The sequence below is a fragment of the Lepidothrix coronata genome, unplaced genomic scaffold (genome assembly GCF_001604755.1).
Source record: "Lepidothrix coronata isolate B3197 unplaced genomic scaffold, Lepidothrix_coronata-1.0 Scaffold119, whole genome shotgun sequence".
Lineage (NCBI taxonomy): Eukaryota > Metazoa > Chordata > Aves > Passeriformes > Pipridae > Lepidothrix > Lepidothrix coronata.
The window spans coordinates 2143341-2166745 of record NW_016690299.1 but is presented as its reverse complement, the minus strand read 5'-3'; the positions used below and the strand labels follow the sequence as shown (position 1 = coordinate 2166745).

Below are 23405 nucleotides of genomic sequence, written 5' to 3'. Positions count from 1 at the left end.
AAACCCTCCTTTTAGAGAGCATGAATTCTTTTAGATGTAATTAGGCAATCTCAGTTTAAGACTGAAACACTTCAGTGTGTTGTCTTTCAGTTCTGCTGGTAGCAGGTGAACCTCGGGTGTTTCTGCTCCATGTTATTGGAGAGTTAAAGCACCACCTTTTAGATCTGATAATATTTAAAGACCTCTCGGGGGTTCTGGCATAAAATTTTCATTTTGGTAGGTGAGAATTTATATTGATGACATGGTAATTTATATTAATAACATGGTAATTTATATGAATAAAGTGAGAAGTTATACTAATAACAGTGTAACTGCTGATCAGGCCTCAGAATGTGTATTTTTAACAGAGGGTGATCAAGACCAATGGAAAATAATTTAAATAATGGTGATTATCTCTGTTCTGTATCCGAATCAATCAGCTTTTGATGCCTGTGTTTTCATTTTCCTTTGACAGCCGTGAGAAGCTGTGGATATGCATGGAATACTGCGGTGGGGGATCCCTCCAGGATATTTACCACGGTACTTTGCCATTTATTTCAGCATTTTTAACTTCTGGAAGCTTTCTGCAAAGAAGAAAATTAAATAATAAACTAACAGGGAATGGCCAGGCACTGCACTGGGTTTTTTTTGGGGCATGAATAGAGATTTTTAGCTACCATTCAAGAGATTTTGAGAGCCCTTTTCAGATGTGGTGACTCATTTTGGGCTAATACCTGTAATTTGGGAGCGGAACTGGATATTCAACCACATTGGTACAAATAGTTTTGAAACAATTCCAAGCCCCACAGATAGCCCCTAAAATACAACATTGCCATTTCTAATATTAAAATATTAGCAGAAGTCACTTTGATTTTTACTCTCCTCAGAATACAGGATATTCCAGTACTACGAAGTCTCTTGTAAAATGATAATTAGATTTCTGTGAAAACAGGTTTTCTTCTCACTGTGGGCATTGTCTTCTGTTATGGTGCTGTTTGGTTGGTTGTTGTTTTTTTTTTTTTTACAGAAAGCCTTTCTGTAAAACAGGCAAACAAACCCCTCTTTTCAGCTCAGTGTAGAATCCAGATCCTGTAAAATCAGGCTTTAACTTCTGCATGGACGTGGCAATTTTTTTGGCTGCTTCACGATGCTATTTGTGTGCTGTATATTAAATATAAACACATGTGCTGCAAACTTACCCACTTCTGTCTTTATTTTCAGTGACAGGACCTCTGTCAGAGTTACAAATTGCATATGTGTGCAGAGAAACTTTACAGGTACTGTGCTTGTGCAGGTTTATGATGAAGTGTTTATTCCATGGAAGTAGATAAAGAAGATTATTTCAGTTCCCAGAACTGTTGGGAATCAAGCAGAGACCAATTAACCAGGGGTAACCTGTTACTTCTCATGCTGTAAATAAAAATTAGCAAGAAACTCTTATTAAAGTAGTGCAAATATTTGCTTAAATTTTGAACTTCCTGCTTGCCCTGTGGTAGTAAATTTAATGATGTGTGGAGGGAAAATACTACAACCAGATAAATAAAATTGTCTTTTGTGACTGCTGATAGCTGCAGGAAGACAAGGTGAGGAGGTGCAGGCAGGTTGTTTCTTCGAGGAACCTTCAGGACTTCAAAACTAGAATCTTAGTAAAGGTTTATTTGAAAAACCCAAACCTGTATCTGTGTAAAATCTTACACCATGACTGGTTTAAGTGAGACTTCACATGTTGGTTGGAGATGAGGAACAGAATCCAGGGTGCCCCTTATCTGCAAATCTCAAATGTCTCCACTTCCAAATAAAATATATTTTTATATATATTATATATATATATATAAATATATATTATAATATATATATATTATATAATATGTATTAAAATTTATTAAATGAGACTGGTTTTATGTGTTAACAAATGCCAAAATAACCTGTTGTGTCTCTTTATTTCCAGGGTCTTGCTTATTTGCATATGAAGGGCAAAATGCACAGAGACATAAAGGTAACTTGGGACTTTGAGACACTTACAACTCAATGCAGGACAAATATTCCCCAAAAAGATCTGTAACTTTCTGTTTATTGTGTTCTAGGGTGCAAATATTCTCCTGACAGACCATGGGGATGTCAAATTAGGTGAGTTGCCAGAATTTTATAATATGGATTTCAAAGCTGTGTGGATGTGGCACTTGGGGACGTGGGTCAGTGGTGGCCTTGGCAGTGCTGGGGGCAGGGTTGGACTCGATGATTTAAAGGTCTTTTCCAACCTAAATGATTCCATGATTATTTGGGGCAATAAGTGATGATGGGAAGTGATGACAGGAAGTGTGTATCCATGAAAGCTGCCACGGGGTGCTCATCATCCCCCTGTGTCCCGTGTTGGAACTGGGGTGGTTGTGCATTAGTTCAACACCTTTACACCCCTGTGGTGAGCCAGGAATGCTGTGTTGGGAAAAGGCAGCTTTTTAAAGGTGGAAAAAAGCAGGAATAAAACCTTGGCACTGATAGGAGATTTCGCTGCATGAATTAAACTTGGGTTACACGCTGGTACCTCCCTTTGGCCTGCTGAGCTGGTTAGGTATTCCCACAGTTATCCTGCGGATTTCATACCACAAATCAATCAAAATGAAAAGGATTTAAATGATCTCTGGCTCTGCAAGACCTCCTGATGTTCTGCAGCTCTGAAGGCAAGGTATTATTGGCCCCTAGACAGAGTGTCCAGGGCTGAGAACAGATTGCCCATCACAGTTCCTCCATAAAAACACACAAAAGGTACCTTTGCCAAAGCATGATGCCATTTTCCTTCTTAAATTGAATATCCACAAATTTTGGATGATATTATGAGATGGAAAAATGGTCTAGGAGAGAAACAGGGTCACGAGTGAGCTGTATGTATAAAGAAAACTGATTTGAAATCATGTCAGTGAAGACATTAATGATCTCATTACTAATCTTTAACTGTTTACCTTAAGGAATTTTTAATTTGGATGAGAAACACGGTTGTTCTTTCATATACAGTAGAATCGGGGTCTTAAACTGAGATTTCTAAGTCTCTGATGGTTTTATTTTCCAGCTGACTTTGGGGTAGCAGCAAAAATAACAGCCACCATTGCGAAGAGGAAATCCTTTATTGGCACCCCTTACTGGTAACACACCACTTTGATTGTTGTGATGCAAAGCTGACTTTGTATTTATGCCAAAAATTATGAAATACCCACACGTATACCCAGCAATTGTATAAATTCCCTTTCTTCCAAGTAAAATGCCCAGAGGGCAAAAATCTGGGAAGCACTGATTGGAGCTGATCTGTTGCTCCCTGATGGTTGAGGCAGGATTGCTGTTTTTCCCAAGTTTATTAATGCAGAATATTCTACCTTTTTTCTAATGGTTATTTAGTTTCTCACTTATTTTATTCTCTTTCTTATTTACACTTCCAATGAGTAAAATAACCAGTGTCTTCCTGATTTCTGTGCAGACAGAAAAACAGATTTTTGAACTGTCTCTTAATCATCTCTACTGATTAATGCCTGCACAAGGCAGCGTTTAATATGCAAACAGATCATTGTAAATCCGGGGCTGGGTTATAAATGCAAATTTAACTGGGTTTTGCCATCACTGGGATGCAGTGGAGGAGCCTGGGGGTGTGTTCTTGTTCTGCAAACAGCTTCATCCAGACAATGGCTTTGAATTGTTCTGCTGTGGTTGGAGAAGGGAGGACCATGGCCAGGAAGATTATCTGGTCATTAAAGCTTTTCACCAGGAATGATGGGCCTGGTTCTATTCCTGGTGTTGCCTGGCAGCCCATGACCTCAGGCAAGATGCCCCTGTGCTTCCCAAAACCTCTCTGTGCTTCCCAGGACATCGGGCTCTTCCCTCACTTACTCTTGGGAATGGGGGTTGTGCTCAGAGGGCCTGGTGCTTCCCGTGGACATCGGGCTCTTCCCTGACCTACTCTTGGGAGTGGGGGGTTGTGTTCAGAGGGCCTGGAGCTCTCAGTGACGGTGCCCTTGGTTTTTTCAGGATGGCCCCCGAGGTGGCAGCAGTGGAGAAGAACGGGGGGTACAACCAGCTGTGCGACATCTGGGCCGTGGGGATCACGGCCATCGAGCTGGCAGAGCTCCAGCCACCCATGTTCGACCTCCACCCCATGAGGTTTGAGACCTGGAGGGGGGCTTCTTTGTCTCCAGGACCCTCTTCAATCCCAGCAGGAACTGTTGGGATTCACTTTAACCTTCCCTGTAGCTCAAGGGCTGGAAACTCACGCTGGGATTCCTTCATCAAACGTCTCCCTCCCGCGTGAGCCCTGCCTGGTTTTGAGGGATCAGTCTGGAGCTAAAAATCTTACATTTAGAACTGAAATTATAACAAATAATTATAATTTCAATTATAATTTCAATTAAATTATTGTCAACATTTTAGTGTCACCTGGGCTAGTGGAAGGTGTCCCTGCCCGTGGCAGGGGGTTGGAATGAAAAGGGCTTTAAGGTCCCTTCCAGCCCAAAACATTTTGGGATTCCACGATCAAGAATCTGATTAAGAACAGGCACAGATTTACTAGTGATAGTAAACCACTGGAGAAGCTGTAGCCTGAAGTTTAAGCAGGATTATGGCACTAAAAAGATTTTATTTAAAGATAAGAAAATCAACAGCTTCACTGTATCTGTCTTTTAACACAGCGTAGACTATAATTCATTTTCACCAGTATGTTTCTCACCATAAAATGTTAAAGTGTTTAGATACTAGGATGAAATTAATTATTTTCTTTACCATATAATAACCTCGTTCTTTTTTTACCTCCAGGGCTCTGTTTCTAATGTCAAAAAGTAATTTTCAGCCGCCAAAGCTAAAGGAAAAAGCAAAATGGTAAGTGGAGCTCTTTCCTTTGTTCAGTATTTTGTTGGAACAAGATGATCTCTAGGGTCCCTCCCAACCCAAACCATTCTGTGACTCTATGATTTTGTAGATAATGGGAAAAAACTATTTGTCATTAGTGAAGGAGGGACCCTTCTTTAGGGCTCTTTGTATGTTCTAGGAAGGAAAATCATTTTTATCCTTTCTCCTTAATTCCTATCAGGGCATTTGCCTGATAGGAATGGTTTCATCCTTTTGTAGTTTCTTTAGCCTGTGATAAATTCCTGGTGCTATGCTTGGCTTATTTTCTGTGCCAAAATGTTTTCCATGCGAGCTCCATGAATCAAATGGGTTTTTTCCTAATTTGTTAATCTGGAAATGTAATTATTCCAACCTGAGATGAAGTACCTGGACAACTTTCTAATTTATCACACCCTTTTGTGATCTGTTTAGTAAGTGTCTTAAAATCAATAATACTGAAAAATTAAACATAACCCCTCATTTTTCTTTTAAGGTCAGCAACATTCCATAATTTTGTCAAAATAGCACTTACCAAAAATCCAAAGAAGAGGCCAACAGCAGACAGACTCCTCTCTGTAAGTGACATTTAGTGGCAGCAGGAGGAGATCTCTTGCTTCAAAGTGAGCAACAGATCAATAGGAAACCCAACTGGAACCGTTTTCTTTAATTTTAAAACATGGGTGGGGAAATCTAAAAGAGGGAGGTGTTGGTCATCTGTAAGGGAGTGGCAGGATTTTGTTCAGTAGAGGGTTTTTGGAAGGAACAAGTACAGAAATGTGCTTCAAGTGGGTGTCTCAGCCTTGTGCCTGTGTGGACATTGGCCCTTCCTGTCACCCAAAAATTTAGTTGTTCATAGATCTCTGCTTTCCTAAACTGAAGGAAAAAATGAAGTTGAAGTGTAATTATTTGTTCTTCTCAGAGCTTAATTTCCAGTTTACAAGTGGCCCAGAGTGTGGTGTTTATGGAGGGGTCAGAAAGTCCAGCCATTAGGGAGTTATTAAAATAATAGTTGAGCCTCCAGAAAGCAGAAAAAAATCAGTAACATTCTACATTTGATGTCTGCTGATGAAAGTTACCTGTTAATTGCATATTCCAACCTTCTTTTCTGTCCTTTTCTGTGGTTCCAGCATAGCTTTGTGGGGCAGCCTGGTCTGTCAAGGTCTTTGGCAGTTGAGCTGCTGGACAAAGTCAACAACCCCGACAACCACACACACTACGGTGAAGTCGACGATGATGATTTTGAGGTGAGAACATCCCTCTGTTTGAGGTAAAACTCCACTTGAAATGCCCTGCTTTGCTTTGGGGAAGGTGAGATTGCAGCTTGAACAGCGTGTGGCTGCAGCAGCTGCTCCTCCTCCTCCTCCTCCTCCTCGTGTGTTTGGTTGTTGTTGGAGATCCAAAAGCGTTTCCAACTCTTCTCCCCTCTCCCGTTCCCAGCCTCACTCCGTCATCCGCCACACCATCCGCTCCACCAACAGGAACATCAGGGCAGAGAGAACAGCATCAGAGATAAACTGTGAGTTCCTGGGGGGCTCTGCCCCTTTTTTTGGGGGATGTCTGGTTTTGGGGGGGGGATCCTTCTGGAGGACGTCGGCGGCGTCCTTTTGTTGTGCGCTCTGCAAAACCTCTTCCCATTCGGAAAACAAAGCCAGGAGAAACAGCTTCCTGCCTGTGAATCTTCAGTCATAGCTTTTCAACCCCCAAATTAATATTAAGGCACTTAAGTTGAAATTTTGAGGGTAGAACTGGGTTTCCTCCAGGTTGGGACAAAAAAGTGTTTTGTGGCTCGTCTGCATCACGTACATCACACTTCTGGGAGACCTGCTGTTTCTTTCTTCCCTTTCACATGCATTTAAAAGTGGCACGTGGTTAAAATAGTTACATTTGAGTGTGCCTTCATACAGTGACTTGGTATTTACCTTTGGGCTTTCTTGTGGGTTTCGTGTGTGCAGATTTAAGCGTTCAGACAACAAGGCCGATGTTTTACGGGCAAATTAAATGTTGTGTACACAGTACTTAGATCTGTTACAACATGCATTTCACTGTAGTAAGCACTGAAAGAGCCCTAGTGCAATGTTGTGTGTATTAATTATGAAAATGTGATGTTTTGCAGTTGATAAGCTGCAATTTGAGCCCCCTCTTCGGAAAGAAACAGAAGCTCGGGATGAAATGGTAAGGACAAGTTTATTTTTAACTTAATTTATTAAAATCACAGTGTCTTCACTGTTTTATGGTTCAGCTCTTAAGCAGCTTGCTGGAAAAATGTCTTTTAAGTTCCCTAAGTTCCCTGCTTTAGGTTCCCTAAGTGATCCTTACTGAGTTTTCACCATAAATTTTTGCTTTCCTGTTACTCGATCCTGACACTCCACCATTTCCAGCTGCTGCTTTGAAGTCTTAAGAAGAAGAAAAATTGCTTTAGAGATTGTAAAATGTTGTCTCGCTTTGGAATTTGATTTTTACTGCTTCTGGATCGTTCTGCAGGGCTGGGGAACCTCCCAGGCCTTTTTGTTTGTGGTGGATAAGGTACTTTAGTTTGAACAAGGGGGGTTAAAAAATGACAATTTCTGCATCTCCAGGTTGTGGCAGCTGGCAGTGACTTTGCTTCACACTGGAATCCTTTTGTTGATGGTGGAAGCAGCAAGTAAGTACAGAATAAAAAACCAGCTTTTATTTCTGTCACTTGATGTGAAATTACACTGAAATTGTGGTGGAAAAATCAAACCATAAGCCCTGATGGACTTTAATATTCATGAATTAAGGAGATGTTACCCAGTGTGAAGTTCTCCTTCTGCAGATGGTTGGTCAGTTCTCTTGGAGGATGGGTTTTAATCTCTTTTAAGCACCAACAGAAAGCTTGTTTGAAGTTTGTAGGTGGCAAGTGAAGTGTAAATGCTCGAGCAGGACTCTGACATAACACAACCACAGCCAGTTTGCTGAGGCAGAGCTGGTGACCTTGCAAAGGGCTGAGTTCAGGATCCTGCTCTGGCCTCACACTTCTCTTCTGAGCCGTGGCTGTGGTTGTGACATCCTGTGACAAGGCCTGTTCACAGCCCTGAGCTCGAGAAAGGGAAGGAGAGGCCAGCTCTGAAGGTTTAGTTCTACCAACAGTCCAACTGCACAGCTCCTCCTGCTCCGGGGCTGTGATCAGTGGGGTCTGTAATTCACTCGTGGGGTGTTTTGGGGTGAAGTGTTTTAGGCAAAGGTGTGCTGTAGCTGATCTCCCCCAGATAAAGCAGGTCTGAAGTACAGGAGCACAACTCTGTCCAAGTTGGGGTTGAATTTATTATGGATGTACCTTCCTTTTGCTGCAAAACAGGGGATCCTGCCTTTAAAGGCACTCCCTGGATTTGCAGTGGGGAGTGTGGAAGTTCAGTGATGCCAGGTGATGCACAGGCATAGGAAAGGGTCCTGTTGGGGCTGAAATAATTGCTCAGCTAAAAGAGCTTGTTTCCCATCTTTATTTGGAGCTGAGCAGCAGACAGTGGATTTCTTTGGCTTGTTTTTTGCAGATAAAGTCTTGCATAAGCTGTCAGCTGACACTACAGCCCCCTGGAAAGCTCATGGGGGTGTGGAGTGTGCCAGGATTTGAGTCTTTTGAAGTTCCACCTGGTTTTTTGTTCTCAATCTCATCATAGGAGGCATCTGGGGGGCTCTGGGCTCTGCCTCTCCCTGCCCAGGAAAGCCAGGGACTGTTTTCCTCCCCTTCCTCCCTCTCTGGGGTTGTTTGTGTGACCCTGATGAGCTGAAGCCTGGATTTTCTGCAGACAGCTGGAATTTGCAGGGTCGAGGAGCAGGGAGGGAGGGAGGGAAGCTCCCCCTGGCAAAGGGACTCAGTGACTTGATTCTGTTCCTGTGGCTTTGCCTGTGCCAGGCTGTGTTAAAGCACAATAACTGTGGCCATAGCAGACCTTTCCAGGGCTATAAATGAGTCCATGGACACGGATCCAGCGTTGGGAGGAGGACAGGCAGGACAGTTCTGGATGGTGAATCCGTGCTGCTTACTTGGAAACCACTTCCAGCTGGAAAGATAAACAGGAAATGCATAACTCCTCTGTCCCAGCAACTCTGAGTAATCCCAGGGATGTCCAGAGAGGATGTTTGCTGGGGGGGTGTCCTTGCTTTTCATGCCCTTTGGCTTTTATGGAGTGAGTGGTGACTGATCTTCAGCTCAGGAATTACTTGACTGGAAAGGAGGAAAACCAGGATGTGTTACCTGCTGATCAAACTTATTCCTTGTTTTTCTCAATGTGGCATTTTAAAATTCCTTTTTTTGTATAAATTTTCTGCATTATGGAGGTGTTTTTTATTTATGATTTTCATAAAATCCCAGAATGGCTTGGGTTGGAAGGAATCTTAAATCCCATTTCATCCCAGCCCCTTCCACTATCCCAGGTTGCTCCAAACCCTGTCCAACCTGGAACACTTAGAGGGAAGGGGCAGCCACAGCTTCTCCAGGCAAGAAGAACCTTTCAAAATGAAAAACTTTTTCTCTTTTAAATTTTTTAGTAGTTCCTGTTGGCAGTTGCTGCTTTCCCTCAGAAGTGACTTGCAGGGAAATTTTACATTAATCCAAACTTTACTGGGTTTTCTTGGTCGTCACCCTTTAAAGACCCAACTTTAAAATTGCCATTTTGCAAAATTTTATCAGTTTTTTTTGTTGGTTTCAGGGTTATATTTTCAGTGCTGCTTTGATCCTCTAGTCACAATTCCTTTTTTTGCTGTCCCTGGGGTAGCTTTGAAACAAAAATTCCCACTGTAGTGGGAAACAGTCTGTGTCTTTTGTATATATATATATATGGAAACTTCTCTTTAAAAGGCTTTTCTCCATTTGTCTCCCAGTAACTTCCTCTGTTGTTTTTTTTCTTCTTTTATGTTGTACTGTTGTTAGACATGTCAATAATATTTAAAATAGCAGGTAGGGAAAAGAAAGCTGATGGTGTCTGGTGTGGAAGAGAGATCCAGCGATTTTTGGGGGGCGAGGGGAAGGAAAGGACCAAACTGAATGGAAACAGGGCTGAATAAGAGAAATGTTTGTTTTGGAAAGGGCTGTTGTGAAACTCAGTGACATCAGGGATGGGTTTAGTTGCACCTTAGAGCAGAGCTCTTAATTGTATAAATATTTTACCTTAGGGGACTGCTCACAAAATTTGGCGATGGGAGTGAAGATGTTGAAGAGTGAGTGGATCTCCTTCCTGCACAGTTGTGTGTGCTCCAAAACCTCTCCCCTCAAACTGCTGCAGCAGCTTTGCCACTCACCATTAACTGAGGGCTGGCTGCTCTCCAGGCTTCACTCCTTCCCTGATCCTCAGGGGAATGTCCAAAGCCACGCTTTCCCTCCTTGCTCTCCTTCCTGAAGTTATCTCAGAGTCCATGTGGAAGTGCCTGATACTCTAAAGCAGATTTTATGTTGATTAATCCATCAGCCATGATCCAGGCCTGGCTGGGACAGGATGTGCAGATTATCCTGTAGAGCTCTGGTGCAGCTCCTCTGGTGCAGCTCCTCTGGTGCCCAAAGGTTTGATTCAGAGTGAAGGCTGCAAACTGGAATCCCAGCATTCCAGAATGGTTTGGATTGGAAGGGACCTTGAAGCTCATCCAGTGCCACCCCCTGCCATAGGCAGGGACACATTCCACTATCCCAGATTGCTCCAAGACCCATCCAGCCTGGCCTTGGACACTTCCAGGGATCCAGGGGCAGCCACAGCTTCTCTGGGCAACCTGTACCAGGGCCTCCTCACCCTTTCAGCCAAGAATTTTTTTCCCAATATCCCATCTCACCCTGCCCTCTGGCAGTGGGAATCCATTCCCCCTTGTCCTGTCCCTCCATCCCTTGTCCAGAGTTCCTCTCTAGCCTGAGATCCAGTTTCTGAATGTATATTTATTTACTGACTCCAAATCTCCTTCCCCACAGAATGCTCTGTAACAAGTAACATTGGCATTTATGAAAGAACACGAGTTTATCCCAAACCAACACTTCTAACAAGATTAATGTGCTTTTCCCCTGCTCTTGGACTTCCAGTTTAACCCAGTGTGCAAAGCTCTGATCTGCCTCTTCTTTGCCTCTAGTTGATCTTATTTCCAGTCTGTCTTGTCAAGTAGTTCTGGTTTTCATTCTGGTTTTGGTTTAACTAAGCCAACAACTGCCCTTTCCATTGCAGGTCAACACTAAAGCGAGCGGGGCCACCTCCCCTGCCTCCCAAGGTGAGAGATGTGGGATTTAAGGGGTTTGGGCAGCAAACCCTAAAACTTGGGCAGCCTGGGATGGCCTCCTGTTCTGCATTCTGCCTCTGATTTTCCATCAGGGAGGAACACCTCTGAAATTATTCTGCTGTCAATTGTCTTTATTTTATAGAATCATAGAATGTGCCGAGTTGGAAGGGACCCCCAGGGATCACCCAGTCCCACTCCTGGCCCTGCCCAGGACACCCCAACAATCCCACCCTGTCCCTGAGAGCGTTGTCCAAACCCTCCTGGAGCTCTGGCAGCCTTGGGGCCGTGCCCACTGCCCTGGGGAGCCTGTTCAGTGCCAACCACCCTCTGGGGGAAGAACCTTGTCCTGAGATCCAACCTGACCCTGCCCTGGCACAGCTCCAGCCCTTCCCTCGAGTCCTGTCACTGGACACCAGAGAGCTTTTGTGATGCCCAGAAGTTCACACACTTTTCAAAGGCTGATTTGTTTTTAATGTAGAAAGTCTGACTTGAATGAAACTCACCTGAAGTTTGTGCTTCCCAGGTGCCATTCCCAGTTCCTTGTATTTCCCAAGTAACCATCACCTCTGGTTTCTTGCAGCCGAGAATAAACAGTTATCCCGAGGAAAACCTCCCAGATGATGAGAGATGCCAGACAATAAAACATTTCCCAGACTCACAGAACAGAGCCCCACCAGCCCACAGGAGACAGAGTATCCCAGTTTGTGGGCCTCAGGCTGATTCCAACCCCATTGGAATGACCAGCAGCATCAGCAGCCCTGGATTGCTCACAGCCAGATACAGCGACCTGGGTAAATGCCTGACCTTTCCTGAAGGTGACTGGCATCCTGGAGAAGGAGTTGCTTCCAGAGCCAACTATTTTCAGAGATAATTTTTTAACACAACTGATCATGAGGGGCAGCTTTCCTTTATCCTTGTGTGCTGGTTCTTATTAGAGCCGTGACACATGGTGGGAATGTTCTTCCCGAAACAAGGACCCTGAGCCAGCCAATCCCATTAATGTGTGGCCTGCAGGAACAGGAGAAAAACAATGAATGCCACAGCTTTATTCTCAGTGGAATTTGGCCCAGGGACTGTTTGGATAATGGAAAGTGTGTAACTTAGCACGGACAAGAGCAGCCAGTTGGCCTGGGAAGGTTTCAGCTACCTGGGATGTGGATATGGAAGTGTCAGAGCTCACTTCTCCACTCCTGCTGGGCACAGGGGAGAAGAGATTTTCTGTTCCACTCTGTCAAATAAGCTACAAAAGGTGTCTGGGCTTCTCTGCAGGCAATGGGAATGGGATGCTGAAACTCATCGAGGAAAACGTGGAAGGATCCGGACAAATCCCTCAGCTCCCACGGAAAAAGGAGAAAAGAGATTTCCCTGTAGGTATTGTGGCTCTGGGGCTGATCTGGCTGTGTCAACAGGCTGGTTTTGTGTCAGTGTGTGGGAGGTGTTTTATGATCTTTGTTTCTTCCCACAGAAACCAGCCATCAATGGTTTGCCTCCGACTCCGAAGGTGCTGGTAAGAAATCCCGTTTGCACTGGGAGTTATCAGAACCTCCTCTCTCCAGTGTCAGAAGGTTTTTGCTGGAATGAGGCACCAGCTCATCTGGGGGGATTTTCTGCACCTCACAGCCAGTTATTTCTCCTGTGCTGAGCACACAATATTTGTTCCCTCTTTTTAAACCCTTCCTGTCACTATTCAGTCTGGATGTGGAGGGTTGGAGGCTTCCCTGGCTCCCTGAGTCGTGATCTCTGCTTAGGAAGAGAAATGGGAAAAGGTGCTAGTGATGGGAGGGCGTCACTGCTTCAATTCCTGCTTGTTTTCCCCTCATTGTGCCATTTATTTAAGCATTGAATACAATTATAAGTACAATTACAGAATAATTTAGGCTGGAAAAGCCCTTTAAGATTGAATCCGACTATTCCCAGCACTGCCAAGGCCACCACTGACCCACGTCCCCAAGTGCCACATCCACACGGCTTTCCAGTCCCTCCAGGGTATATTGTTCTTACCCAATAGGTACTTGAAGTTGTTGATATAATTTCGACCCCTTTTTTACATTTCTTAATGTATTTGAAGTCTACAAAAAGCTTTGGAAGGCTGGAGCTTTTGGGGAAGGTCCCAGTGTTTTGCATCCAAGCATTTTAGGGGAAGTCTGTGTGTGGCAAGGGGAGAGCAGTGGTGTCTGCAGGTGTGTGTGAGTGGCCAGGTGCCAGAAAATAAACTCCTTATACTCTAAATTCGTTTCAGGTTTCAGTTTTGGTGTCTTTCAGATGGGAGCATGTTTTTCCAAAGTCTTCGATGGTTGTCCTTTGAAGATCAACTGTGCAACATCGTGGATACATCCAGATACAAAAGGTAAAGTTATTTCAGGATTGTGTTCCAAACCTGCCTGTTGTGTTGCCAAAGCTTGGGAAATAATCAATTTGTAAAGTTACTTTAGGTTTGTCTTTTAAACCTGGTGATGAGCTTAGGAAATAATCCACTTCTCTCCGTTTTTCAGACCAGTACATCATCTTTGGCACAGAAGAAGGGATCTATACTTTGAATTTGAATGAACTTCACGAGGCAACAATGGAACAGGTGAGTTTTGGGGGATTGAACGCACAGATTTGGGGATATTATGGAGCAATGAAGTTTGGCACTGGAAGGAAAAGGCTCTGTGGATTAAACTGATTCACATCAAAGCCAGCAAGGGAAGTCTGACAATTAATAGTTCCTCGACCTACCTGAATTTATTGTTGCTGCCAGAACTTCCTTCTCCTTGGAGAACTGATTCCCTGCCCTTTCTCCCTCCACCCCATCCCCACTAGATGGCACATTGCAGCTCCTCTGGATGCTACCAAAGCCCTCACCCATTCACTTCAGCTGCTGTTGTTATCCCCAGTAAACTTCTCCTGGGCTCTCTGACCCTTTCCAAAGCCACTTCATCTATTCATGGGGTTAAATTTGCTTCTTTAGGGTCAGGAGTAGCAGGATGTTCTGGGAATCTCTTTCCATATATGCTTTCCTAATTTATTTCACCTAACAGGCTTCTCTGGGCTCTTCCACATGCTTTTTTATATCACCTTGAAAGGTTTTGGCTGTGCCAGTGGTGGGTAGGGAGACCATTCAGTGCATCCCAAAATGAAAGTTTCCTTTTCCATGAGAGCATTCCCAGCTGGCAGAGCTCAGGTGTGACCCACCTCAGACCCCAGAGGCTTCTGCCACACCACTTGTTTCCACATTTTCATTTATTCATTTCATTTTCTCCCCTCCAAATGCACATTTTGAACTGCTTGTTCAACTTCTAAGTGTAATTGTATCCTCCAAAGTGCTTGGCTGTCTCTCCAAGGTTAATGTCTCCCAATTCCAGAAGTATATTTTTATTCCATTTTTAGTTTTTCAGTGAAAATACTGAATAGACCCAGACCTATTCTATTAAATAGCAAATTGCTGAGAGATACTTTATGTCCAGCCAGTTGTACCTTTTCTTTCTGAGATTCTTCTACCACATATTTTCTTATTTTGCTTGTGGAAGTGGCACAGAGGACAAAGCCTGTGTTATGGAATCATATCACAGAATCATGGAATGGTTTGGTTGGAAAGGATTTGGAGGATCATCTCATCCCACCCCCTGCCATGGGCAGGGACACCTCCCACTATCCCAGGTTGCTCCAAGCCCCATCCAACCTGGCCTTGGACACTTCCAGGGATCCAGGGGCAGCCACAGCTTCTCTGGGTAACCTGTACCAGGGCTTCACTGCCCTCATAGCCAAAAATTCTTTCCCAATATCCCATCTCACCCTGCCCTCTGGCAGTGGGAAGCCATTCCTGGTTGTCCTGTCCCTCCATCCCTTGTCCCAAGTCCCTCTCCAGCTCTCCTGGAGCCCCTTTAGGCACTGGAAGGGGCTTTTTTGTTTTCAAAACAGCTTAATCATTTGAAGTCCTTTTTTTTCTTATCAGAAATTTCTACAACAAAACCTCTGCCCTTTTCCTGTCATCCTTTATCCCTTCTTTTGTGGGACTCCTGAAGGCCATTGTTTGCCATCACTTTTATCACAATTCCCTTTTCAGGAGTTCGTTCTTAACTTTAAAATCTCCTCAAATCCAGAGCAGCTGCCCTGTGAGTAACTTCTTCCCGCTGGGACAAAATTCAGTCCCAATCTTCCACGGTCTGTCTGTGCACAGAGCAGCCTCTTAACACAGATAGCCAGGCAGGTACATCCCAAAAAACACAGAGGGTCCAAAACAGGCAATTAAAGGGAAGCTGGGACTTTCTCCAGTGGGGATCCCTGCAGGAATGGTGGTGGAGGTGGAGCAGGCAGAGAAATGATGGTTGGAAATTCCTGTGTGTTTCTATTAATGGAAATGTTTTCTTTTATCAGTTATTCCCCCGAAAATGCACCTGGCTGTATGTTATCAACAACACCTTGATGTCCTTGTCAGGTAGGTATAAAGAGAGGGGAAATTATTAAAATTATAAATAAAGGGGAATTATAAATAAATAAATGATTCATTACAATGTTGTTTGATCAGCCTGGAGAAGAGAAGGCTCCAGGGAGACCTCAGAGCCCCTTCCAGAGCCTGAAGGGGCTCCAGGAGATCTGGAGAGGGACTTGGGACAAGGGATGGAGGGACAGGACACAGGGAATGGCTTTCCACTGCCAGAGGGAAGGGTTAGGTGGAATATTGGGAAGGAATTCTTGACTGTGAGGGTGGGGAGGCCCTGGCCCAGGTTGCCCAGAGAAGCTGTGGCTGCCCCTGGATCCCTGGAAGTGTCCAAGGCCAGGCTGGACGGGGCTTGGAGCAACCTGGGCTAGTGGGAGGTGTCCCTGCCCATGGCAGGGGGTTGGGACTGGATGATCTTTAATGTCCCTTCCAAACCAAACCATCCTGGGATTCTAAAGCAAAATCTGTGTAAATTTGAAGGAGGTGAAGTGACTGTGAAGTACTGTTGATCCAGCAATGTTGCTGCTTGGAAATACTGATTCTCGGGCAATCGGTTGTCCTGGAATGGGATATTCCAAATAGGAAACAGGCACTGTGGAATGGAGACTGATTATAGGACTGTGCCTTTAAACATGCAGGGTTTGTGTAACAACATTTCTATTGATTTATAGATAAAGAAAATATCCTGATATCAATTGTTGTATAATTACAGCCTTCTAAAAATGTTTACATAAATTTGACTTTACTGAAATGAGCTCTAAGTTCAATATTCATTCTCTATTCATTGTTTTGTTGCCTTCTTTTATTTTCTTCATACCTGGACTTGGCCTCCCTGCTGCTCGTGCTCCATGTTTCCAGAAGGTAATTTTCCCTACCTACATTTTCCTAAATGGTGCAGTTCTCCACTGGAGGGGTGGCTGTTGATGTCAACTGTGCTTTTCTCTCTTCCAGGGAAAACGTTCCAGCTCTACTCCCATAACTTAATAGCTTTGTTTGAACAAGCCAAAAAAACAGGATTAGCTGCTCATATTCAAACCCACAGATTTCCTGACAAAATATTACCAAGGTACAAACCTCTCACTTATAGACAGTTATTAATAAGTGAAAATAACCATAAATGCTGTTGGTGCTGTTGAGTTTGGTGCATGAAGGGCCTTGACATCTCTTGCTGATGAATTTTTTTGGTGATTATTATTCCAGGAAATTTGCCTTAACGACCAAGATCCCTGACACAAAAGGCTGCCACAAATGCTGTATAGGTGAGCAGATGTTCAGCTTTGCTTTTTGTTTTCCTGCCCATGGCATGTCTGAATAATAAACTTAGTTCTTTGTTCAGCAAAAAGGCTGAGTTGGGATTGTTCAGCCTGGAGAAGAGAAGGGTCCACAGAGACCTCAGAGCCCCTTCCAGGGCCTAAAGGGGCTCCAGGAGAGCTGGAAAGGGAATTGGGACAAGGGCACTGAGTGACAGGACAAGGGGGAATGGCTTCCTACTGCCAGAGGGCAGGGTTAGATGGGATTTTGGGAAGGAAAGTTTGGGTGTGAGGGTGGGGAGGCCCTGGCACAGGTTGCCCAGAGGAGCTGTGGCTGCTCCTGGATCCCTGGAAGTGTCCAAGGCCAGGTCTTATATACAATTTTAGATTAACTTAGTTTGGAAAAGGCCCTTAAGATCACCAGGCCCAGCCATTCCCTCAGCACTGCCCAGCCCACCACTGACCCATGTCTCCAAATGCCACATCTTCCAGTTGTACCTTCACACCCTTAAAAATTCACATAAGGTACTTCTTTGCCACTTGGAGATCCTGTTTAGCTCATTAAAGTGTCCACAACAGCCACATTTACAAGTGATTCCTCAAGTCACCCTTGTCCTGTATCCAGCTGAGCTTAAAAAAACTCCCCCAAACCAGTCAGAGCCCCCCAGGAGTTATGAGCTTCCCACCTTTTCTGCCTGGGAATTGTTTTATTTCAATCCCAGCCTGACCCAGCTCACCCAGCCCCACGGAGAGGAGTCACAGCCTTTCTGCCCACTCAGTGTGTGGGCTCTGAGCTGGGACTCCGAGGATGCTGCTGGTTATTAATCACAATGGAATTTATCTGGAGTGTAGCACAATATTAACCACTGTGGATGTTGGAATGGCAACTAGTGGGAAACTGATGGAATGAGATGATCTTTAAGGGTCCCTTCCGACCCTAATCATTCTTTGATATGTTTTTATAATGCTATTTCTTAACTTATTTGCAAAGGTACCTGTGTAGAATTTTTTCTAACTATGCATTGAACTTCCAGGACTTTAAAATTACTGTTTTCAGGGGGGTTTTTTGTTTGTTTTATTTTTTGCAGTACGAAATCCATACACAGGCCATAAGTACCTTTGTGGTGCGTTGCAGTCTGGAATTGTTCTACTCCAGTGGTATGAGCCAATGCAGAAATTCATGTTAATAAAGGTAAGGATTTACTTGTAGTTTAGTTTAATAATTATACAGTTGCTGAAATAACCTTTCCAGAGTTTGTCATGGAAAGTACGTCCCGGTCTGGTGCCATTTGTGGGTTGTGAGCACTTGAAAAATCTGACTTGACACGTTTTGACTCAGAAAACCTTGTGACTGGAGTCATGTAAGTCATTTAAAAGTCATTTAAGTGCTGGATCAAGCCCAGCACTCACAACAGCAGAACATCATCCACCTCTGCCCGGCCCGATGTTCATGCAGTGAAAAATTCTGTATATTTATACTTTGTTACTGTAGATTTGTTTCACTGTAAAATCAAACTTACAACTGCCTGATAATGGTTTGTTGGTTTTTTTTTCCCCAGCACTTTGATTTCCCCCTGCCAAGCCCCCTGAATGTGTTTGAGATGCTGGTGATCCCGGAGCAGGAGTATCCCATGGTGTGTGTGGCCATCAGCAAGGGCTCGGAGCCAAACCAGGTCGTGCAGTTTGAGACAATCAACCTGAACTCGGCGTCCTCGTGGTTCACAGAGATCGGGGCAGGTGAGGCTGTCCGACCATCTCCCAGCCCTTGGATTCTATGGGAATGTTGGATATGACTCCTCAGGAGTCAGCTGGAAAAGCTTTGGGCTTGGCAGCTTCTCTACCCAGAGCAGATCCCTTTTTAGAACCTGAAGGGAACCTGCAAGAAAGGTGGAGAGGGACTTTGGACAACGGCCTGGAGTAACAGAACAAGGGGGGAATGGGTTCAAACTGACACTGAGCAGGGTTAGATGGGATATTGGGAAGGAATTCTTCCCTAGGAGGGTGGGGAGGCCCTGGCACAGGTTGTCCAGGGAAGCTGTGGCTGCCCCTGGATCCCTGGAAGTGTCCAAGGCCAGGTTGGAGGGACTTGGAACAACCTGGTCTAGTGGAAGGTGTCCCTGCCCATGGCAGGGGGTTGGAATGAGATGAGCTTTAAGGTCATTTCCATTCCCAACAATTCTATAATTCCATGATTCTCTGTGTTCTTGTGCTGACCCACCCACCTCAGTATAAACTGTCCTTGTTTAAAAAACTTCCACTTCAGACACACCTTCTGTTTTCTAAATCTCTTTAAACACTAACCAGACCCTGCTGATTGGGTTCTCCTTCGTGGTTCCACACTGTTGCCTGGGATCAGCCTTCCTGCTCTTTCCCCTCCCTTTCCTGTGTAAAGAATCCAGAAATGAATTCTTGTCCATCCTCCAGCCCTTGGGGGAGGTTTGTCATCTTCAGCTGGCTTTTAGTAAGCCAGGATTTGGGTTATCTTCACAACCTGGTTGATATTTTGCATCTGCTTTTCTCAGCTGCCCTTGTTGGATATCCTTTTTTACCTTTAAAGCTGTACCAACAGCTTCATTAATAAAAACCAGAAAAAAATGCTATGAAATCCTATTAAATTTAGCTTGGTATCAGCACAATAATCTTTCCAGATGTGGATTTATGGGAAAGGAGCGTTTTTTTTTAGGAGTGAGGATTCCCTTGATGGTTCCTTTTGTTCATTATGGTGCCTCCCTGTGATGGAAGCTGTGCTGAACTGTAGCACAAAACATATTTTATCCAGTCAAAGTAGTGCTTTTATATTAAATACCTGCTTTGAACTGAGGGGTTTGTCCTTCTTCCAGAACATTCTGGGATCTTGGAGCCTTAAAAATAATTCAGAGTAACAAACAGCCCAGTGAAGAGGCTGTAGCTTTGCTGAGAGGAGGCTGAGATCAGTCTTTTATGTGTATAAAATAATCTGCTCTGTTTTTCCTCAGGCAATCAGCAGCTGGATGCCATTCACGTGACACAGCTGGAAAGGGACACTGTCCTGGTCTGCCTGGACAGTGAGTAACACAATTCTCTTGGAAAACTTCCTACACCTCGTGCAAAACTTGTTTTGCCACAGTTGTTGAGCTGAACTCTGCCCACAAGTTAATTTTTCCCCCTTCATTACTGATCTGTGTTGTGATATTTCCAAATAAGCTACAGTTTGGATAAGTGGGATTTCATTTTGAGTCCTGTCATTCCACTTTCTCTCCTCGTATGTGAATCATTCTGTCAGTAGAGTCTAAAAACATGCCAAGTGCACAAAAAAGTTTTTTATATTTATTTTGAGAGAAAGATGCTCTTGGGTTCATTTTAGGCAAACACTGTAGATGTTAACTTGGGGTATTTCTTTGTGCCTGAAAGATTAAATTAGTATCTCTTACTCGAATCCTTTTCAGCAGTGGGTTTTAATACTTATTTTTCTGTTTCTCTCGAGAATTTGTGAAAATAGTGAATTTACAAGGGAAACTGAAGTCAAGCAAGAAATTGGCCTCTGAGCTGAGCTTTGATTTCTGCATCGAGTCAGTGGGTGAGTGATTTGCTTCTGCCTTGTCTCTCGGGGTTGAAGAACTCACAGGGGTGAGTGTTGAAAGACTGGCTGGTTTCTGGTCATTTCCATAGAACTGAGAAAAAAATTCGGGGAGGAGAAAGTGTTTTAGTAATACATAAATCTGTGTTAGTCTTCTGAAAGTTGGGATTTTATTTAAAGTGTAGCACAGCCATTTTTTAATAGTCAGGATCATAATATTTCAGTCTAATTCTTAGAGGACAAACTGCTGTCTTTAAATTATCAGGGGACAGCAGCCTTTGCTTCAAAAACTTGAATTGTGGTTGTCAGACAAGTATTTGTGCTGTGATAAACTCTTGGAATTATAGAATTAAATCACTCAGAGCTGGGAGTTCTGTACTCCCTCTGTCCCTGAATGGAAAACTCCTCCCATTTTTCATACATCTATTTTGAAGTAAATGTAATAATTCCATTTTGAATATATATTTATATATTAAAAATAGTCATATTTTAAAGTAAATACAATAATTCAAATATGTAGTTGGAATTGTTTTTATACCCTTCCTGGAGTTTTCTCCAGAATCATTAGGGGTACAAAGACCCAGGGAATAGGGTGTGATGTGTGTTTTTCCTTTGCAGTGTGCCTTCAGGACAGCGTGCTGGCCTTCTGGAAACATGGAATGCAGGGCAAGAGCTTTAAGTCAGATGAAGTAAGTGATCTCCCAGTGTCTCCAGGAAGGTTTAATTTATTCCTGTTCCTTATTTACCACTCGATCCTTTGGCTCCTCTTGCTCCTTCCCTACTGGCAATGCTTGTGCTCCGAGATCAATTTATCTGTTTCTCCTGGAGTTTGCACCAAGTTGCACTTGAATTTTATTTTCCTTCCGACTCAGGCCAATAAATTTCATTTTGCCCCTGAAACAGATCTAAACATCTCCATTTTTCCCCAGGTGACCCAGGAGATATCCGATGAAACCAGGGTTTTCCGCTTGCTGGGGTCAGACAGGTAAATCACCCCGAAGAAACAGAAACCTTTTGTTTTATTTAAACCAGCTTTTCTAGTTCCCAGCTGGAACTGGCTTCCAGCCCACCACAGCTCTGTCTGTAGGCTGCAGGTGACAGGGAGAGATGAGAGATGCCCTTGGATGCCTGGAAAAGCCTGCCCCTGGCTTGGATTTTCCTGGCGAACTGTGAATTATCTTGGCAGCTAGTTAGTTAAAAATAATCTCTGCTGATCTTGAAATAGCAAACTAGGGCAAACTAGAACACTCACAAGTTTTAATCACAGTGGGCTAAATTCAATCATTATCCATAATATCCAGCTGATTCCAGAGGTGGGAAGAGGTGCAGTTGCCTCCAGGTTTGGAACCTGAGCAGCAGCTGCCCCAGTCTCTGGGTTGGACCTGTGCACTTTTGGGTTCAGTGCTAAATGCAGGAGTAGATAGGAATGAATCCAGAAATCAGTTCCAATCACAGAATCCCAGAATGGTTTGGGATGGAAGGGATCTTAAAGCTCATCTTGTTCCACCTCCCTGCCACGGGCAGGGACACCTTCCACTGGACCAGGTTATTCCAAGCCCCATCCAACCTGGCCTTGAATACCTCCTGGTCTTAAATCCCTGATCCATCTGGCTTTTGAACTGCCAAACCCCTTGGTTTGTATTTTCCATCTCTGTTCAGCTGGAGCAGGATTCTTTCTTGCCATTCCAGCAATGGGATGTGGTAGCACCTTTCTGCCTTGGATCACTCTAGAACTGGTCGGGTGCAGAGGTGCAGATCAGGGACAGAGGGAGTTAGGAGACTTCATTTGAAAACTCTTGAGGAAGGGAGAAAGTAGAGAGAAGTGTAATCCTAAAAACAACAGGATATTTTCCTAGGAACTGGTGCAGAGAAATGCAGGCATTTGGGAGGGAGAAGGGAGGGCAAAGGCCCAACCACATCAGCTGATGGTCAGCATGGGATGGGGCAGTGGTCAGTGTGTGCCAAGGCAGGGGGAGACTCATTTTCCAGAGCAGCCCACAGGAATGTGACCCAGCAGGACACAGGCAGAGATGGGGTTGAGTGATCCCTGTGAACCCATCGGGGACAAATATTTAGGATGGAGGAGAATTGTTTGGGTTAGTGGCTGATGCTCATCACAAGATGTGGGAGGGATAAACATACTCGGGCCGCAGTTGATGGGATCATGGAATCGTGGAATGGTTTGGGTTGGAAGGGACCTTAAAGATCATCCAGTTCCATGGCAGGGACACCTTCCACTATATGTAACATTGTAGGGATTTTATCAGAAGTGATGCTGCAAAACAAGGGAACTGCTTTAAGGAATGAAACACCCAAGATATTTGGGAGAACCTCCAGGCTGTAGAAACCTGGGAGTTTGCTCCTCACGCCACGTGCTTTACCTTTTGCCGCTGAATTCCTGGATCCTGTTTTGTGTTTGGTTGCAGAGTGGTTGTGTTGGAGAGCAGGCCCACGGAGAACCCTCAGGCTCACAGCAACCTCTACATCCTGGCTGGACACGAAAACAGTTACTGAACAACACCCACCCAACACAAGTAACGGAGGGAATTTGCCTCAGGAGGAACAAAGGAGCGTTAGGAAACCGGAACTTGCCGTTTCTTTCCTTGACACCGAAGTCGTGCTGGTTTTTTAGGGTGGGAATCAATCCATTTTTGCAGCTGGGAACAGCTGGTTCTGTCTCTTGCCACTGTGTGGTTGGTTATATGGAGTTTGCTTAATAAAAGCTGAGATAAAGAGCCCTTTACTCGTTAGTTGTAGGGAAACAGAGCCTTGAAACATGTTATGCAGTAAAGGTGCCATAAACTGTTAAATATTTTTCTTCCCTTGGATTTTCCTGTTAGTCTGTAGATATAGATCTAGTGCTGGCTGTTGCCCTGTTTTATACTGAGTCTTATTCTTAATAAAACAAAAGATTTGTGTAGGAAGTGGAAGTATCTGCAAAGCTTTTTGGTTTGAAATCTGCCATTGGGTATGGCTTTGTATAATAGACTATTTAATCCTTATTTATTAATCTGCTGCTAGGATGGGGTAATGTCTCTAACTTTTAGCAAAGGAAGGTTGCAGAGCAGCTTACTTTTTTTTTTTTTTTTTTTTCAATTGTATAAAGATTTGATTATTCCTTTTCCTT

General features: G+C 44.0%; 1 protein-coding gene across 2 annotated transcripts in view; it reads left to right on the top strand.

Annotated features, from left to right (window-relative positions):
* The window catches only part of MAP4K5 (mitogen-activated protein kinase kinase kinase kinase 5), a 54746-nt gene extending 31544 nt beyond the window's left edge, over positions 1-23202 (top strand). Inside the window, exons 4-33 of one of the 2 annotated variants that reach the window (XM_017825515.1) lie at positions 455-519; positions 1201-1256; positions 1928-1975; positions 2064-2106; positions 3044-3116; positions 3991-4122; positions 4771-4833; positions 5336-5417; positions 5970-6086; positions 6280-6358; positions 6956-7014; positions 7419-7483; positions 9973-10017; positions 11001-11043; positions 11633-11843; positions 12322-12419; positions 12518-12559; positions 13315-13399; positions 13545-13624; positions 15409-15469; positions 16331-16333; positions 16424-16538; positions 16673-16731; positions 17811-17914; positions 18282-18459; positions 19698-19766; positions 20186-20278; positions 20897-20967; positions 21208-21263; positions 22705-23202. In XM_017825515.1, coding sequence (XP_017681004.1) covers positions 455-519; positions 1201-1256; positions 1928-1975; positions 2064-2106; positions 3044-3116; positions 3991-4122; positions 4771-4833; positions 5336-5417; positions 5970-6086; positions 6280-6358; positions 6956-7014; positions 7419-7483; positions 9973-10017; positions 11001-11043; positions 11633-11843; positions 12322-12419; positions 12518-12559; positions 13315-13399; positions 13545-13624; positions 15409-15469; positions 16331-16333; positions 16424-16538; positions 16673-16731; positions 17811-17914; positions 18282-18459; positions 19698-19766; positions 20186-20278; positions 20897-20967; positions 21208-21263; positions 22705-22792 — 2383 coding nt within the window. In that variant the 3' untranslated portion in view covers positions 22793-23202. The remainder of the gene's footprint in view (positions 1-454; positions 520-1200; positions 1257-1927; positions 1976-2063; positions 2107-3043; positions 3117-3990; positions 4123-4770; positions 4834-5335; positions 5418-5969; positions 6087-6279; positions 6359-6955; positions 7015-7418; positions 7484-9972; positions 10018-11000; positions 11044-11632; positions 11844-12321; positions 12420-12517; positions 12560-13314; positions 13400-13544; positions 13625-15408; positions 15470-16330; positions 16334-16423; positions 16539-16672; positions 16732-17810; positions 17915-18281; positions 18460-19697; positions 19767-20185; positions 20279-20896; positions 20968-21207; positions 21264-22704) is intronic. The other variant, XM_017825516.1, reaches the window with a different exon arrangement.
* The last annotated feature ends 203 nt before the right edge of the window (positions 23203-23405 follow it).